The following is a 19,269-nucleotide window of genomic DNA, read 5'->3' on the forward strand; positions in this document are numbered from 1 at the left end:
GACCACGTTGGGCTGGGGCAGCTCAGAGCTGTTTCTGACCTGCTGCGCCGAGATGCAGACAGGCTGGAACCGCAACCCGGAGATTTCAGGCCAAAGCTGTCACCTCGGCCAAGGTCATTGGGGAATTGCCTTACCGAAGGTGCGTGTGTTTGTGTGTGCTTGCAGACCATAGGTGCCACCTTGCCCAGAAGGACTTCAACTTTGCTCACTGACTTTGTGGGAGTCCAGCCCCACAAATATATTATAAGTCCAGTGTTGCAGACTTAGGTGCCTGTTTTCACATGTATGGAGAGAGCGGCTGAGGCAGCCCAGCCAGATGGGTGGATGATGATGATGATGATCATAGAATCATAGAATCATAGAGTTGGAAGAGACCACAAGGGCCATCGAGTCCAACCCCCTGCCAAGCAGGAAACACCATCAGAGCACTCATGACATATTTAAGACCTCCAAAGAAGGAGACTCCACCACACTCCTTGGCAGCAAATTCCACTGTCGAACAGCTCTTACTGTCAGGAAGTTCTTCCTAATGTTTAGGTGGAATCTTCTTTCTTGTAGTTTGGATCCATTGCTCCGTGTCCGCTTCTCTGGAGCAGCAGAAAACAACCTTTCTCCCTCCTCTATGTGACATCCTTTTATATATTTGAACATGGCTATCATATCACCCCTTAACCTCCTCTTCTCCAGGCTAAACATGCCCAGCTCCCTTAGCCGTTCCTCATAAGGCATCGTTTCCAGGCCTTTGACCATTTTGGTTGCCCTCCTCTGGACACGTTCCAGTTTGTCAGTGTCCTTCTTGAATTGTGGTGCCCAGAACTGGACACAGTACTCCAGGTGAGGTCTGACCAGAGCAGAATACAGTGGCACTATTACTTCCCTTGATCTAGATGCTATACTCCTATTGATGATGATTATTATTTCATGTTTCGTATTCACACAGAGAGATGCATGAGCAGGCAGGTGAATTGAGAAGAAATCCTCATGAGCTACCCAGCCTGGGACACATTACTTGATCCACAAAGAATAAAACTCAGAACAATATCTGTGTTCCAACTGGATGGGGCACATGGGAGCCAGTGTGGCCTAGTGGTTAGAGTGTTGGACTAGGACCAAGGAGACCAGGGTTCGAATCCCCTCTTGGCTGTGAAGCTCATAGGGTGACCTTGGAGTCAGTCACTGCCTCTCAGTCTGACCTTCCTCACAGGGCTGTTGGGATTAAAAGGGGAGGGGAAGAACCACCCATGCCAACTTGCGCTTCTTGGAGGAAAAGTGGGATATAAATGTAAACTAGAGTAATCACTGCTTTTTTCGGGGGGGCACAGGGGTACGCATACCCCTAAACATTTTGTGAATCTTTGTACTTTTGTCCATTTACCATATTTCTTTCCCCCAATTTAAACTATAAAATGGTGGTTTTCTTAAATCAAAATGAGAGTACCCCTAAACATTTTTTAAAAAGAAAAAAAGCACTGAGAGTAACAATACAATAACCACTGCCTTTCATGGGCATAGCTAGGATTTATTAGCTAGATCCTTTCTTAGGGTTGCCATATTTCAAGAGGTGAATCCAGGCACAAAGGTTGTTGAGCTTTTTTTGGCCACAGTTGTTGAGCTTTTTTTTTTTTGCAAACGTATGGCAGCCCTACCTTGGTTAGTCAAGCAATTTTATTTATTTACTTGATGGGGGTGGGGGCTACGCCCATGCCACCCTCATCACCAACGCCTATTACTGGGCGGACTTCTTCAGCAATACCCAGAAGCGCGATTGTGTTTGTGATTATGCATCTCCCGCAACACACCTCACAAACCACGGGGAAGCGTCCATGTGCACACACAAACACACACCAATGTGTTGCACTCTGCAGCATGCCTGTGCAATTGGGGATCAGGCCCTGGGAGGCAGACTCTGAAAGAGCTGCTCTGCTTTAAGGTATTCCCCAGGCAGAAGTTCGCCAAGGCTGCTCTGCAGACCCCAGTCCCAAATCCTCCCTCTCTCGTCACGGTGCAAAACCTTTCCTGGGGTTTGGAATTGGGGGTGCAATTTCTTGTTCACCTCATTCTCCAGGCAACATATGAACGCATGGAATGACAGGTCCCCAGGCACCCAAGCTACCTGAAGGAGCGTCTCCGCCCCCATCGTTCTGCCCGGATGCTGAGGTCCAGTGCTGAGGGCCTTCTGGTGGTTCCCTCCCTGTGAGAAGCCAAGTTACAGGGAACCAGGCAGAGGGCCTTCTTGGTGGTGGCACCCGCCCTGTGGAACGCCCTCCCACCAGATGTCAAAGAGATAAACAACTACCTGACATTTAGAAGACATCTGAAGGCAGCCCTGTTCAGGGAAGTTTTTAATGTGTGACATTTTAATGTATTTTTAATCTTTGTTGGAAGCCGCCCAGAGTGGCTGGGGGAACCCAGCCAGATGGTCAGGGTACAAATAATAAATTATTATTATTATTATTATTATTATTATTATTATTATTATTAGGTGCTGCCCAGGAGGCTAAGGCTGAACAGAACCCAGAGAGAGAGAGAGAGAGAGAGAGAGAGAGAGAGAGAGATCTCCTGCGCTAGTTTCTCACACTCTTCCTCTTCAGTTTCATAATATGTTTTCCAGTATCCTCAGCGTCCCGGTCTTCTCCCCTCCCAGGCACTCTCCCCCAGGAGAAGGAGGAAGCCACGGAAAGTGGGAGAAAGTGAGAAAGTTTTTGGAGAAGTCTTAGCAATCGCAGCATCCTTTTCGAAGTGCGCACGGGCAAGAGATTTCTCAAGCTCCCTTTTTCCTGAAGGCATCCCGAAAATACTCACTCAGTCTCGGGTGGGTGATGTAGTTCCTGGTCACTGCTTGAACATGCTCTCGTGCCTCGGCCAGGACTCCTCCGGGGTGCCCGTTGACCCTCACTTCCACCTTGGTGGCCATGTCCTTGGGGAATCGACGCAAGCCGGAAAGCAAGAGCTGGTCTCTGAAGTTTTTGTACCTGATCTGCCTGACAGAGGCCAGCTGCAGTGATCTGCCTCCTCCTCCGTGTTGTCCCTGAACACAGAATTATTTGTTGCCTGTAAACTGTCCGGCAGCTGCAGGTTTGAGATGCATGTTGCAAAGGTCTCGCTGCAAAAATCTGGGGCGTGTAAGGCTTTTTTCCCCCCAAGCAGCGATATTCTCACTGCCATGTCGGGTTGGGGAATACACCAGCTTTCTTCAGGAAGGAGATTGTGAAGGTTGAGAAAAGGGCAAGCGAAATGATTGAGGGAAAGGTTTCAGCCCTTTTTAACTGAGTAAGAGGCGACAGGATAGGAATTTACCTCTCTTTTAAATCTACCCCTCTTTTAAATCTGAACCAGTGAAGGCAGTGAAGGTCCTGTGTGAGTGTCTGGAGGTGGTTGGAGGACGGATGGTGGCTAACAGAGTGAGATTGAATCCTGACAAGACAGAAGGACTGTTTTTGGGGGACAGGAGGCGGGTGGGTGTGGGGGACTCCCTGGTCCTGAATGGGGTAACTGTGCCCTTGAAGGACCAGGTGCGCAGCCTGGGCGTCATTCTGGACTCACAGCTGTCCATGCAGGCGCAGGTCAATTCTGTGTCCAGGGCAGTTGTCTCCCAGCTCCACCTGGTACGCAGGCTGAGACCCTCCCTGCCAGCAGACTGTCTCACCAGAGTGGTGCATGCTCTGGTTATCTCCCGCTTGGACTACTGCAATGTGGGGCTACCTTTGAAGGTGACCCAGAAACTGCAATTAATCCAGAATGTGGCAGCTAGACTGGGGACTGGGAGCGGCTGCCGAGACCACATTACACTGGTCCTGAAAGACCTACAATGGCTCCCAGTACGTTTCCGGGCAGAATTCAAAGTATTGGTGCTGACCTATAAAGCCCTAAACGGCCTCAGCCCAGTATACCTGAAGGAGTGTTTCCACCCCCATCGTTCTGTCCGGACACTGAGGTCCAGCGCTGAGGGTCTTCTGGTGGTTCCCTCACTGTGAGAAGAAAAGTTACAGGGAACCAGGCAGAGGGCCTTCTCAGTGGTGGCACCCACCCTGTGGAACACCCTCCCATCAGATGTCAAGGAAATAAACAACTATTGGGCTTTTAGAAGACATCTGAAGGCAGCCCTGTTTATAATGGAGAGAGATATATAAAAATTTAGATTACTATAAAAGATGCAGTAGAAAAGGTTTAATAATGGGACCCACAGAGGAAGAAGAGGGAAGTTCAGAGATTTGTGGGAATCTTGTACCTCTGGAAGGTGTTGCGGTGTGATTGTAACCTTTAAGGTGTAGAATCAAATAAATAAATTTGTAAAAAAGAAAGGAAGAGGTTTCTCTTTTCTTTTGTCACATGGCTGGTTCTGGGCAAGCAGGTCTGGCAGGTCCAACCAGGTTGGGCAGGAGCTATCTAGCCAGTGTCTGAATGGGACACTCACCAGAAGCCCCCACCTATGACCACCTTGAGCTCTGTGAAGGAGCAAAAGGTGGGAGATGATTTGATGGGAACTTGGGGTGTGTGTGGATCCTTCCAGCAAAGGTCAGTTGCGTCAAGCGATGTTGCTCTCTCCAGAGGGAAACACTAATCTTTCCTTGACAATGTACTAAGCTTGGGCTGTTGAAAGTATAAACAGCACATGTTGTGAACGCAAAATATTGCCGTTGGTGGCAACGGGTGCCAGAGGGGGAAGGAGCAGCACAGAGGAAACAGGGAAGAAGTGTCCTTATTTTCCAGAGACATCCCTGATTTGGAGACTCTGTCCCAGTTTCTGATCTGAACCCAGAATGTCCCACTTTTCCTTAGGATGTCCCTATTTTCACTGAAGAAATGTTGGAGGGTATGGAGTTATCTGACCCCCGAGCCATCTGAAGGCAATCCTATACAGTGGTACCTCGGGTTACAGATGCTTCAGGTTACATACGCTTCAGGTTACAGACTCTGCTAAGTACCTTGGGTTAAGAACTTTGCTTCAGGATGAGAACAGAAATCACGCAGCGGTGGCGCAGTGGCAGCGGGAGGCCCCATTAGCTAAAGTGGTGCTTCAGGTTAAGAACAGTTTCAGGTTAAGAACGGACCTCCAGAACAAATTAAGTTCTTAACCCGAGGTACCACTGTATAGGGAAGTTAATGTTTTACAGTATTATGTTTTTATATATGTTGGAAACTGCCCAGAGTGCCTGGGGCAACCCAGTAAGTTGTGTGGGATATAAACAGGAAAATTATCATTATGGAATGGGATGTCCCTATTTTCATCATAGAAATGTTGGAGGGTATATGTTTGCAGACGTCTTTGTAAGGCAGAGTGGGTCTGCCAATGGGCCTGGTGCCTGAAGCCTGCTCCCCACACAGCCCCTCCTTGGGGCTCCTGCCATCTTATATATCGTTTCTTTGAATCTTTTAGAATAAAACACAGCAGCAGAGTTGCAGGAGGCATTAGCACTGCTGTAGTCCTCCTTGCAGAGAGGCTGATCTTCTCCTCCCCTGCTACGGAGGAGGTCTTAATGTATCTTAAGGGTTGCACTAGGCCGGCAGAAGGAAGGCGTCTTTGCCCAGGAATATTATCTCGTACAGGGCTTTGCTTTTAGCACTTTTTCCAGCAAGGCGCCCCATTCTGCTCTAGACAAGGCCAGAGGAGGAACGGGCTGCCCACTCAGCCATGAGGTAACTTCAACCTCCAGCCGGACCACCAAACCGTTGTGCTAAGTGGCAGTACCCGTGTTCCCTCTCTAACTCGATCCCAGGAGGGGAAACGCTACTAACTCTCTTTGCTTTCTGCTTTCTGTTAAACCACCAGCTGATTGCAAATGCATCCTTTCTTCTGTTTGCAAAAGAAAACACCAAACAGGGATATTTTGGCAGCATACCTTGAAAGACTTGGGGGCTTTGTACATGCCCTGCTGTTGGTTAAAAATTCATGGAATTCCCAGGCAAGGAATGACAACATCCCTCTCTTTCTCTGCTCCTGAAAAGGCCAGGGAATTTCCTTAAATTATTACTATGACAAAAGTTATATTTCACCGAGACAGAGACTGGCAGCCTGGTCTTGCAAAACAGAGGAGCCAAAGGCAGGATTGTATCGGGGCTTCGAACACTACAAGCTTGGGAATTGCCCAGAATTCTTCATCTTTACATCAAGCAAGCAAACTTCTCATTTGGATCTGATTCGCATGGTGTATAATTCCTACAAGGACAGCTCCTCTGTGGAAGCAAGTCGTGCGATGGTTGCCATGCAGGATTGTGACAGATGCAGAGCTTCAACGGCCTGCACATGGTTCGTTGCTCATGCTTTACGGGTCCTGCTGACGGCTGTTTGTCTCTGCGCAGAGATGGGAGAGGCCGGGAAACCTCATTGCATGCTCCCTCTTTGGTGGTCCAGCTGACCATGAGGGTCTTCAGAGAAATGCGGGTAGCAGAGAAACATACCCACCAACATTTCTCCAATGAAAATAGGGACGTCCTATTACATAATAATAATTGTATTGTTTATACGTCACATTTACACATTAAAAAACCCCGAAAACCTTCCCTATATAGGGCATAGCTGTCAACCTTCCCTTCTTTGGCAGGAAATTCCCTTATTCCAGTACCGTTTCCCGCTGCTTTCCGCTGCTATCCCAGATTGTTAGATATCCTGTAGACTGTACCCGGGACAGGTGAGGCTGCTGATCCCTTATTTTCGAGGCTGCTGATCCCTTATTTTCAAATCTGAAAGTTGACAGCTATGATACAGGGCTACCTTCAGATGTTTTCCAAAGGTTGTATAGTTACTTAACTCCTTGGCTCCAGGGTCACATAACTCCATCCCCTCTGACATTTCTCCGATGAAAATATAGTGGTACCTCGGGTTACATACGCTTCAGGTTACATATGCTTCAGGTTACAGACTCTGCTAACCCAGAAATAGTACCTCGGGTTAAGAACTTTGCTTCAGGATGAGAACAGAAATTGTGCCGCGGCAGCGCAGTGGCAGCAGGAGGCCCCATTAGCTAAAGTGGTACCTCAGATTAAGAACAGTTTCAGGTTATGAACAGACCTCCAGAACGAATTAAGTTCTTAACCCGAGGTACCACTGTAGAGATGTCCTAAGGAAAAGCAGGACATTCTGGGATCAAATCAGAAACTGGGGTGGTTTCTGTAAATCCGGGACTGTCCCTCTCCCTTGTTCATTTGCTCTGTTGCTGCTGTTCAGAACAATGGTGAGAGGCTTATGTTGTGGGTGAACAGTTCATGGCCCTCTGGGTGCGTTGGAGGGTGGAGAGTCAGGGTGGGGGCAGTGAAAGGTGTTAAGCTGTTCATAAGCTGCCAAGAGTCTGTTGACCCATTGGGACCCTCATTGGGAGAGAGACAGACAGGAAGCCCCCCATGTGAGATATGTGGGGGAGGGGACTATTGCTAAAGCCATTTTGGTTGTTTGAGTCAGATAAATGTCCTGTCTTCTCTACAACCAGGAATCTGGAAAAACTGGAGATCCTCTTCTCCTCCTCCTCCTCCTCCTTCTTTATTCAATTTGTATAACACTCTATACCTGTACACCCCAGGGCAGTTCACAACACAAAACCACAATATAAAACACAAAATACATAACAAAAATGAAGACAACCCAATAATCTTCCCTTTCACGACATGTTTTAAAAGGGCATCAGATGTTTTAAAAATGGTCCCCAACTGGTTTTTTGTTTGTTTGTTTGTTTGGTTGGTTGGTTTTTAATAATGTTGTGTTGAGAAGAATCACAAACTCCTTAATGGCAAGAGCCAAATTTTATAAGGCGAATGTAAAAGAGTCTACTGGAAAAGGCTGGCTGTTTCAGCTATCTTTCCTTTTATTTGTGTGCATCCTGTTAATTATATTTAAGATACTGCTCATAAAGAACTGAAATGGGAACCTGGTATAATGGAATTTAAAATTTAGGAATGTGATATGAACTATAAAATGATGCATAATTTGAAATGCTAGCCCCAGCAATGAGAGTGCAATATTTATGAAATTGGATAACAACATTGAAGGGATCAAAGTTTAAATGTTAAAAAGGATAATACATTTTGTCTTTAGAGTAAATGGACAATAAGGGATTTAAACTTAAATTGCAATTGAAAGTACCAAAGAAACACATGAAACAAGGTTACAATTTGCTGATAAATTTATTATTAAGAATGCATTGTGCGGGAGATGCGGGGAAGTTCGATAGAAAGTTGAAATAAGCTGTTGAATGGTTTTCTTTCTCTTTTTTCTTCTTCTGTTTTCTGTCTGTGCCTGAAAAAATGCAATAAAAACTATTTAAAAAAAAAATTTAGGAATGTGACCAGTCAAGCTGAACCTCGTAGTCATTTATCTAGTTAGCACTCATTTAACTAGTTGGGTCAACATCCAGGGCTTTACTGAGTTGTGCCGATTTATTTATCTCATTAGAGAAAGTCCATCTTCCCTGTTCATATGGTGATGGCCTATAGTTATAAGTGACACATGTGAACTGAAGTGAAACACAACTTGCGTTGATATGTGTAATAATAATAGGGGTTGCTCATGCGTAAGTTGCCGCGACTCCTGGCTAGGTTGCCTAGTTAAACCTTTTCTGCCTGGACAGCCCTTCACTTCGTGGCTGTTTCAGTCGCTAGCAGAATCCGTCAGTGGGCGTTTCTTAAACCTTTTCCAGCATAAAAGCTGTTTGACACCAAGTCTCCTCCTACTCTCCCTGCGTGGAAGTCTTCTGCGCAGGGAGGGTGTGGGTAGCGGAGGACCCGTGCTCTCCCCGCTGGTCTCCGGCGAGGAGTCCTGGAGCCCTCTCCCCGATTCCCCCATCTGCCCCCCTTTATCCCTGGTGTTACGCTGATTTCCTTCCCCCGCTGATGAGCTGCCTCTCTCCCTGCTGGGCCCTTCTCCAGCATCACTTGGGAGCCTTGCCTCCGCCTCTGGCTCCGATGTCAGTTCCCTGACAATATGTTAGATGATGGAGATGTGGCAGGAGATATAACTGAAGGGCTGTCGCAGGGAAGATGGAACAAGTTTGTTTTCTGCTGCTCCAGAGGGAAGGCCCTGAACCAATGGATTCAAACGAGAAAAAAGAGAGGAGATTCCAGCTGAACCTTATGAGATTTTATTATCGAGGTTGGACTCTGTCGTGGCTTTGTTAGCTGCATTGAATGGGGCTGGACTAGATGACACTTGGGGATCCCTTCTGTGGGATGTATTGCAGGAGCAGTCAAGTACGACATTTCCCTGTTTCCTAGGGTGGACACTGTTAGCAATTCACTCCTCCGTTGCTGCAGATGAGATTGTTGTAAATCACACGCCTGTCTGGGACGCTCTGCGAAAGGAAGACAGTCTTATCTCTTCCGCTGCGGGTACTATTGCACTGTACTTTCACTTTTATTTCTTCCTGTTTGTTCTCTCGGAGCTGGAGAGAATGGACGCCATGATGCTTTTGTCTGTACATAGTATGTAAATAAATAGTACAGTGGTGCCCCGCAAGACGAATGCCTTGCAAGACGGAAAACTCGCTAGACAAAAGAGTTTTCCATTTTGGAGGTGCTTCGCAAAACGAATTTCCTATGGGCTTGCTTCGCAAGACGACAATGTCTTGCGAGTTCCTGCTGGTTTCCCCCCCTTCCCTCCCCCCTTTTTCTAAGCCGCTAAGCCGCTTATCAGCTGATCCGATCAGCAGATAAGCCGCTAAAAGCCGCTAATAGCGCTAATCCGCTAATCCTTCAATGGGCTTGCTTCACAAGACGAAAAAACTGCTAGATGAAGAGAATAACAGAACGGATTCTTTTCGTCTTGCGAGGCACCACTGTAGATTAGTTCTACGATGTCTCACTCTTTTTGCTGTGTTATGCCAGAAGATTAGTGTGCATATACCAGCTGGTGTCAGGAGTTCAGCCTACACTCGAGTAGGACCCTGTCAGAGACACATGCCTGACTAGCATGTTCCCTCCCTCCTGGTCTTTCATTGGGAGCTTCAAAAGCTTTCTTCAGCCCAAACATCACAGCGACCGATGCCAACAGACACCGACACACTTAGGGATCCGCAGAGTTTGCGCAACTTGCGTGTGACAGACCTCAGCAACTCAGCATTTGGCTAACCTACTTTATTTATAAGGCAGAAAAGGATCAGGAATAACTAATATGGACGTAATATTTCATAAAGAATTAGAGGAACAATTGATGGAAATTAAAACCTCACACAGGAAGAAGAAAGGAGAAATTCACTTGCGAATTTACAAATTATTATATGTGTTAATGCGGATTGAAGTTAATTATTGTAGTGGGATTTTATTAAGAGTGGATTATATTTGGTTTGAGCAATAGTCTGGAAGCAGAATTAAAGGGAATTAGACCTTGAAGAACAGCATGTGGGAAGCCACAAAAAATTATAATTGGCTATGTAATTGAATTGTATTTGAATTGGCATTGCTATTTGGTATTAATATAATATGGTGCATATTGGATTCTTATAAATGAAAATTAATAAAAAATTATTTAACAAGCTTAATTCTTATTTTAACAAGCTCTAGTGAGTCAACGGCTTCACTATAAGCTGCAAGGAAATGTGCTCTGCTGTTTTCTCACTAGCGTGAGTGAGGAGAGATAACATCGAAACAATAAACGGCCTTGGCCCAGTATCCCTGAAGGAGCGTCTCCACCCCCATCGTTCTGCCCGGACACTGAGGTCCAGCTCCGTGGGCCTTCTAGCGGTTCCCTCACTGCGAGAAGCCAAATTACAGGGAACCAGGCAGAGGGCCTTCTCGGTGGTGGCACCTGCCCTGTGGAATTCCCTCCCACCAGATGTCAAAGAGAAAAACAACTACCAGACTTTTAGAAGACATCTGAAGGCAGCCCTGTTTAGGGAAGCTTTTAACATTTAACAGGTGTTCTGTTTGAAGCCGCCCAGAGTGGCTGGGGAAACCTAGCCAGATGGGCAGGGTATAAATAATAAATAAATAAATTAATAATAATAATAATATATCTCCTCCTACCTTCCTAAACATTCCCACACCTTCCAACTCTGTGATTCTATGATATTCACTTTACCCTGATTATGAGATAAACTTTCATCTCCTGACAGCCCTGCAATTGCTTCCCTGCTCAGCTCTCCACTGAGATGGGGATTCCTAGAGAGTTGTGTATCATGGTAAGTTATCATGTGGCAGGCAACCACCGTACTTTTCACCGCCCACTGGAGAATCTCATGTGGATCGCATGGGCTTTTTTCTTTTTCATCCATTCCATTTTTCTTAATGGTTCTGAGTCAAATCTCTCCTTCCACAATTACTTGCTGATGCTCGACTAGCCACCGCCCAGGAATGGAGGACTAACTGAAGATCGTCATCTTCAAACATCTGTAGATGTTTGTCGCAAGGAAGGTGGCGCAAGCCCAGTTCCTCCTTCTCCAGAGGGAGGACCTCCAGAGATTCTGACTATACTTCAGGAAGAACTTCCTGACAATTGAGGCTGGGACATTGCGCTCTGTTCTTCCCCTTCAGATTGTCTATCCTGGGATGTGGAGCAGGATGTTGATTTCAAACTGACTCAAACAGGTTATCTGCCCCTTGCCCCAAAATAGGTGCCAACTAAGTAAAGACTGATCAGCTCAGCCTGTGCCAACCTGGTGCCCTCCAGCCTTTGTTGAACTACAACTCCCATCAGCCCCTGGGCATCACCCAGGAAGGTTCTGCAAGTGCGTCCGTGTGTGCGCTCTACACCTTTTGCTGTGTTACTTCCCTGCTGGTTCCTGATGTTTTGTTGTTGAAAATTGTTTTTCTCCTCTTTTTTATTTTAAGTCACAGTAAGCTTCCTCGCATCGACTTTTCTTAGACAGGCAAAGCAGGGATCCTAGTATAAATAAAAGATTGGATGAATGTATAATGAAACTGCAGCTTGCTTGTCAGGGGCAAGGATTTGGAAAATGGATACGTCGTGATGGGCAGAGATTGCAGCACAAATGGAGAGGCAAGGCAGAGCCTGATAGTGGTATCCAGCAACTGATGCCAGGATTAGGGCTCAAGTAGGCATGGAAGTTGTTGCAGAGTTTGCCCCAGGATGCGAGTTTGCTACTGGGGAGAGTCTGCTGGAACCTCAAGGGCAGGTTTCCCCACTTGCCTTGCCCCACACCCTGGTGTGTGGGGTATTGTTTTTGAAACAATGTGAAACACAGAGAAGTCAAGTACAGTGGTACCTCGGGTTAAGAACCTAATTTGTTCCGGAGGTCTGTTCTTCACCTGAATCTGTTCTTAACTTGAAGCACCACTTTAGCTAATGGGGCCTCCCACTGCTGCCGCGCCGCCAGAGCACGATTTCTGTTCTCGTTCTGAAGCAAAGTTCTTAACCCGAGGTACTATTTCTGGGTTAGCGGAGTCTGTAACCTGAAGCGTATGTAACCCGAGGTACCACTGTACAACATCCCTAGAGTGGACATAAAAAGGGGATGTCTGGACCAGCCAGTCGGAACTTCCTGTTTCCTCCTAGGCTGGGACAGACTTCCTCTACATGTGACCAGATGTGGGCGTGGCCTCACCTGTGAAGGTAACAAAAGCATAGGACTGGCCGCCATCTCTCTCTCTGACTACATTTGTCGAAGGAGCAACATCTGCTTAGCCTAAAATGCTCTCTTGGCTTCCAGCCAAGAGAGGACAAAGGGACTATATCTTTACGGGATAGATTCCAGGTGTATTACTTTTGTAACTTAAGTCTGCCTTCTGGGATCCATCTGTGAACAGAATGAGTGAGTGAGTAAACTCTTTTTATACTTTTATAGAAGACTGTGTCGTGTCTATTTCTTTTATGAGGGACTAAAGGGGAAATTGGGATGCGGGTGGCGCTGTGGGTTAAACCACAGAGTCTAGGACTTGCCGATCAGAAGGTTGGCGGTTCAAATCCCCGCAACGGGGTGAGCTCCTGTTGCTCGGTCCCTGCTTCTGCCAACCTAGGAGTTCGAAAGCACACCAGTGCAAGTAGATAAATAGGTATTGCTCTGGCAGGAAGGTAAACGGCGTTTCTGTGCGCTGCTCTGGTTCGCCAGAAGCGGCTTAGTCATGCTGGCCACATGACTCAGAAGCTCCCTCGGCCAATAAAGCGAGATGAGCACCGCAACCCCAGAGTTGGTCACAACTGGACCTAATGGTCAGGGGTCCCTTTACCTTTAAAGGGGAAATTACCAGGTAACTTATTTTAGAGGCTTTAGCGAGCCTGAGCAAACACATCCGCTGTGCAAGTTTTAAAAGGGGAATGTTACTCTGCTAAACTGTAGAACTTGTTAACACAAGTTGGAAAGGATATAATCAAACAATATATCCTCTCCTGCATTTTGTAACTGTTAATGCACTGTCTTGAATTGCTGCTATATTTTATTCTCTGTGTTGCTTTGAGTACGGCTCTGCTATGCAAAAGCGACATATAGATATGTTTGAAAAATGCATAACCTGGCAGGGGGAGGGCATTAAACATTTTTTGACACCTTTCCTTCCCATTGCAAGTAGCTGGTAAGGGGGGAAGATGATTCAAATCAGGATGGCAGCAAGAGCAAAGGGTTAACACAACACAGTCTTGAACCAGGTGTCAAAAGCTGAAGAGGTAGTAGGGTTTGGTGAGCTGGGAGAGTCTGTTGCAGAGAGAAGTGCAGAATCAGAGGCAGAAGCTGAAGCAGGAGAGGAGGGAGGCCAGGAGGCAGAGAGGAGTCTGGATGAGGAAGAGTCACAGGTGTCTCCCCCTCCTGCGGAGACCAGCTCCCATCCCTGCTGGTCTCCCAGGCCCAGAAGAGGCATGAAAAGGGCGGAGGAGAGGTTTAGCTGCAGGCAGGCATAGTCTCCGATTGCCTGGGGAAAACCCTGGAGAGAAGGGGACTTAGACGACTGTGGGAAAGCTGGGACCTTTTGTCTCAGCAACTGATCCATGGAGCAAGACCAGCTGGGGATAAGCTGCTGTGTTCATTGGCCCGACACTCAGCCAAGTCTGTGCACATTGCGTTTTTGATAATAGTTAACTACAACTTGCTCAGTGTGATTTAGTGCTGGCTCGCTCCTGACACCTGTTGGGACTGATAGGGCGGAAGGCAGGGTGACCGACAGCAAGAGGAGTCAGAGCAGGAAACTCGGGTGGTGTTTTTGGATATATGTGCCATCTCCAGAACGGAACCCCCGGGCATGATGCAATCGTACTGTATAGGAACACAGGAAGCTGTCTTGAGTCAGACCATTGGTGCATCTCACTCAGTGTTGTCTTACACTGGCTGGCAGCAGCTCTCCAGAATTTCAGGCAAGAATATCTCCCAGCACTATCTGGAAGTAGCAGGGATTGAACCCGGGACCTTCTGCAGGCCGGGCACGTGCTCTACCAATGAGCTAGGTCCCTATGGGAAGCTGCTTGCACCAGGTTAGGCTACTTAGAACCATCAAATGGTAGAGCTGGAAGGGACTCTGAGGGTCATCTAGTCCAACCCCCTGCAATGCGGGATCTCCAATGCACGGTTTTCAGCTGGAGGTTTTCCCCATTACACTCTGTCTGGTCCTTCGAACTGAAAACACAGGGGATTTGACCTTCAGTGTTCTGCATTCCAAGCAGGTGCTCTGACCGTGAACCGAGGCCCCTTGGTCTGTTGGCAGCAGGCCAAGAGAAGCCATTTGCTTCTTGGGGAATGGGAGAGAGGGCCTAGGGCAGCCTTTCCCAACCTGTCATTCTCAAGGAGTTTTGGGCTTGGGAGTTGTAGTCCAAAACACCCAGAGAGCAAAAGGTTTGGGGTGGGGCTGGATTAGGGTTTCTAGCGCTTGTGCAGAATGATTCTGAGAGAATCACCAATGCCCTTACCTGGGTCCATATGGGCCGAGGGGAAACCTCATGTGGACGGCCTGCACCCCCCGCCATTTTGCTGTGATTGCTGCCTTAAAAACATGAGAAGAAGTCTGCAGAATCAGGCCAAGGGGCCTATCCAGTCCAGCCTCCTGTTCTCAAGCAGATGCCCGCATGGGAAACCAGCAAGCAGAATTCGGGCACGTTGACACCCTTCCCATCCAAGGGCCCATTCTGCCAACTGAGACTGTTTCCTGCTGCTAATATATTGAAGGAACTTTTAGCTGTTGGTTTTAATACTTTCAGAAATTCCTCAAAGTCTTTTGACGTATCCGTCATTGCCTGCTTACACTTTTTGCCAGAGTTTTTTGTTCCTTTTTGCAGGAAGCCTTCTTGCCTCTAATGGTTTTTTGACCCTCTTCATCAACCATACCAGTGCCCTCAATGGTCCCTTTCCTGATCTGCAATGTACACTCAATTTGAATTTCTAATGTTGTGTTCTTAAACAACTCCCTAGCCTTTTGGAAGGCTATCCATTCTGAAGGAAATCAGCCCTGAGTGCTCACTGGAAGGACAGATTGTGAAGCTGAGGCTCCAATATTTTGGCCACCTCATGAGAAGAGAAGACTCCCTGGAAAAGACCCTGATGTTGGGAAAGATGGAGGGCACAAGGAGAAGGGGATGACAGAGGACGAGATGGTGGGACGGTGTTCTCGAAGCTACCAGCATGAGTTTGACCAAACTGCGGGAGGCAGTGGAAGACAGGGGTGCCTGGCGTGCTCTGGTCCAGGGGGTCACCAAGTGTCGGACACAACTATACAACAACAACAGCCTTTTGGCGTGATTTGACCCCAATGGCTTTGCCTCTCAACTTCTTTTTGACCAACTTCCTCATTTGGGGTAAAGTTGCCTCTTCCCTCCCCCCCTATTTTGCAGGGGGTTGGACTTGATGATCCTTGGGTACCCCTCACCCCTCACCCCGCCGCCACCACCCAGCTCTACAACCCTCTGAACCCGGTGTACGTCCAGTCGCCCCTGCCAAAGGAGTCACCATACCAAGTCAGCTTTGTCTGTCGATGTCGTTTAATTTCCGTGAAAGGAGCACACACACGCACACACACCCAGGCACGCACGCAGAGGCACACATCACATGGTTGACATTTGGTAAACAGTCTTTGAACACACACACACGCACACACACCCCTTGCGAAAGAGAAGCCCCTGGTGGGGTTGGGTGCGTGGGACTCAGTGTGAGGTGGGGTGGGAGGACGGGCGGTCAGGGGGACGGCAGCGTGGGGGGCGTCCTTTTTGACACTTCTCTTCGTCGTCGTTATTATTAATGAATGAATGAATTCTCGTTAATCATCTCTCTTCTTTAAGGGCTCGGCTTCTTGCTGGCTAGCGCACCACTGTCTTTCCTCTCCAGCCGTGTGTAAGGCTCAAAGGCGGAGGTGCCCAGTGCGTATCCGCCGGGGAGATCATGGAGGGTCCCCAGCAAAGGGCCGCCAAAGCAAAGAGGGGCCGCCGGCAGCCGAGGGGACACCGAGGGGGCAGCCAGCGAGGGGACCTGCAAGCTGAAGGCCCCCGTCCCCGGAGGGCTGCCCCCGCCACCCAGGCCTGGCGAAGTGTTCCCTGACGCGCCCATCGAGGACCCGTTTCCGGAGGGGTTGCCGACAGGGTTGGGGGCAGGGGAGAGCAGGCTGGGGGGCCCTCCGGGAACCGACAGGAGCCTCCCCTGCTCCAAGAGTCTCAGGATGTTGCAGGTGGCGAAGGACTCCGAGGTGGAAGTGGCGTGCTTCTCTGAGTCCCTGCTCTGGTCCTTCTTTTGCTTGGTGCGGCGGTTCTGGAACCAGACCTTGACCTGGGAAGGGAGAGAGAGAGAGAGGTGAGAGGAGGTCACACAGCAGCACCCATGTTGAATCCGGTCAACACTAGTCAGCTGGCAGGAGAGATAGAGGCCATGGGCAGTTTTTGGTCAGGGCACAACACATTGTTGGGATATTCCGTTCCACCTTAAGGACAGACGTGTGGAATTGTTGTGTGTCACATGCCTGTTTACACTCCAGCACAGTTTGCTGGGAACTTCCGTTTGTGTATAGCTTTTGCTTTTGCCGCTTTGCTTTGGACACGAAGGAGATCAGACATGTTTCCTTTTGTCCTGCTGTACGCTGAATAAACTGCTTGCAAATATGCTCACACAGCCTCTCCTGCCACTTCTGTTTGCGCAGCGTTATCTCTGCTGAGTAGCGTGCCCTAGCTTCTGAAGCTGTGGGTCGCAGATGTTGCGCCAAGGACTGGAAATTGCCCGGCACACTGGCCGGTGGGCTGGAGCCAGCTGGGGGCCTTCCAATTGCCCCTGTTTCCTTGGTTGCTTGCCAACATACAAGTCCCGGTTGGAGTCAGGCATAAGTCAGCAACGAAAACAATAAACCGCCCAAGGACAGTGAAGCTAAACCTTTATTCAAGGAAACAACCACTGCTCAGTCCTTGTCGTCTCAGCAACACTTTTGCCACTCGGATGCTACTAGCCCAGAGATGGAAAGAAGAGTCTCTACCAGAGAGGAATGGCAGGCTAAGTTAATGGACTACGTCGAAATAGCAAAGCTGATTGGAAAACTCAGGAGCCAAGAGGGCAAAAACTTCAAAAAAGAAGGGGGGGGGGGAATTATAATTTATTTAAGAGATCACTGCAAGCAGATGAAAACATTAGCAGGATTTTAATCTCACTTGTAATGTAACAAATACTATGGGAAATATGGTTGGATACAAAATATAGATTATGGAATAATATGCAGTTGTAAATATTGGTGATAGGAGCAGCAAGCCAGCAGAGATAAGAACTCTTTGCAACAGAAGGGCAGATTAGAGGTCTGTTAGGGAAGATGGAGCCACTGGTGCTATCTCAAGGGGCCCCTGGAGACCCAGGCCCCCACAAAATGTTTGCTGTGGGTGCCCTTGGGTTCCTGGCCTCCACTCCTTGCACCACCTCCATGGCTACCTTAAACTATTGCTATTTTAACTTTTCAGGTGTCTTAAATTATTGCTTCCATTTCTTCCTGTTTATAATTTTATTGTTTTATCCTTTTTGCGACCCGCTTTGAAGTGGTGGCGGTGGTTGTTTTTGCAATCAAGCAGCGTATAAAGTTCAACGAAACAAGTCCAGGTATGTATTGTAGGGCACTGTTTTGTGAAGTATTCTCTGCATTTCCCTCATGCTTTTTGAAACTCTTGTCTAGTGTGATCTCTCATTGCTTCTGTTAATCTAGCCAGTTCAATATACTCTAACAGTTTGTCTTGCCATTCCTTTTTTGCTGGCACAGTTTCTTTTTCCCAGTTTTTAGCAATTAGGATCCTTGCCGCTCCTAATTGGAGACTTTGTGGATATTTAAGTTATAATTAGAAAAATCTTAATAATTACTCATAAAGGAAGCAGCTTATAAGAAGTAAATAAGGAGGCCAGATACAGGATAAAGGAAGTCTTTTATTTGGTTGTTTATATTGTTGTATGTTATGCTCATTGTATGTTATGTTCACATTTATTGAGGGTGGATTTCTGTATTGGAGGGTTTATGTTATGTTGTAAATAAAATTACCAATAAAATTTATAAATAAAAAAAGAAGAAAATTCAACAATTAAGTAAATCCCCATGAAACTGGGGGTTTACGTTCCATGTACCAGGCCTTCTGGATACAGAGCAGCCAGCAGCCCAACGAGTCCGTGGCAAAATCACCGTTGCTTCTGGGATTTGCGATGCTATAAATAGGCTTGGACGACCCTAATCTGAGTGAGTCAACGAGGTCTAAAGAGGATTGTAAGAGACTCCAGAAAGGGTGAGTGATGGCGGAGGAGAAGAGAGGCAGGAGCCAAGGAAGATGCTCTAAAGACTCGACTTGTGTTTCAAATGGGCTGGGCCACACAAACAGACCCTGAGGAGAAGAGGGAAAGCCCACCACTTGGACAGCACAAGAGTGGCTAAGTGGAGATTTCTGTCAAGTGCCAACCGGCCTGAGAGAGCAGAAGGAAATCAGGGCATTATATTGAACACCAAACAGACTTCCTTTCATCAGTCCTGATCTTCCAACATTCAGCTTCATGGGATGTCTGCGGGTTCAGATGTTATTAAAGAGGGAGAAAACACTTTCCCCTATGCATAGGCCCTCTAAGGTTTCAGGCAGGGGACATTCCCAGCCCCAACTGAAGATGGGAAGAGGCATGGCTCAGTGTCAGAGCCTCTCCCTTGAAGGAAGGATCTCCTGGGTTCAATCCCAGGTAGGGCTAGGAGAAAACCTGAAAAGCTTCTGCCAATCACTGTGGACGATCCTGATGGACCAATGGTCTGAATGAGTACAAGGCAGCTTTTTCCACTCCCATGACTGAACCCGGGACCTTCTGGATTTCACACTGAATTATGGCCCTTCCCCAATGAGATTCCTTGATGAGACCGGTACGTTTCTTCCTATATACATAAAAACGTAATGCGGTCATCACGCAGCTCCCATTGGAGGATTTGCAGTGC

General features: G+C 47.6%; 2 protein-coding genes across 2 annotated transcripts in view; both read right to left on the reverse strand.

Annotated features, from left to right (window-relative positions):
- The window catches only part of ATP6V1B1 (ATPase H+ transporting V1 subunit B1), a 78,707-nt gene extending 75,550 nt beyond the window's left edge, over positions 1–3,157 (reverse strand). Inside the window, exon 1 of the mRNA XM_083458831.1 lies at positions 2,803–3,157. Coding sequence (XP_083314957.1) covers positions 2,803–2,914 — 112 coding nt within the window. The 5' untranslated portion in view covers positions 2,915–3,157. The remainder of the gene's footprint in view (positions 1–2,802) is intronic.
- Positions 3,158–15,817: 12,660 nt separating this feature from the next.
- The window catches only part of VAX2 (ventral anterior homeobox 2), a 47,510-nt gene continuing 44,058 nt past the window's right edge, over positions 15,818–19,269 (reverse strand). Inside the window, exon 3 of the mRNA XM_083458993.1 lies at positions 15,818–16,613. Coding sequence (XP_083315119.1) covers positions 16,128–16,613 — 486 coding nt within the window. The 3' untranslated portion in view covers positions 15,818–16,127. The remainder of the gene's footprint in view (positions 16,614–19,269) is intronic.

The sequence above is a fragment of the Podarcis liolepis genome (assembly GCF_965112155.1).
Source record: "Podarcis liolepis genome assembly, chromosome: 9".
Classification (NCBI taxonomy): Eukaryota; Metazoa; Chordata; class Lepidosauria; order Squamata; family Lacertidae; genus Podarcis; species Podarcis liolepis.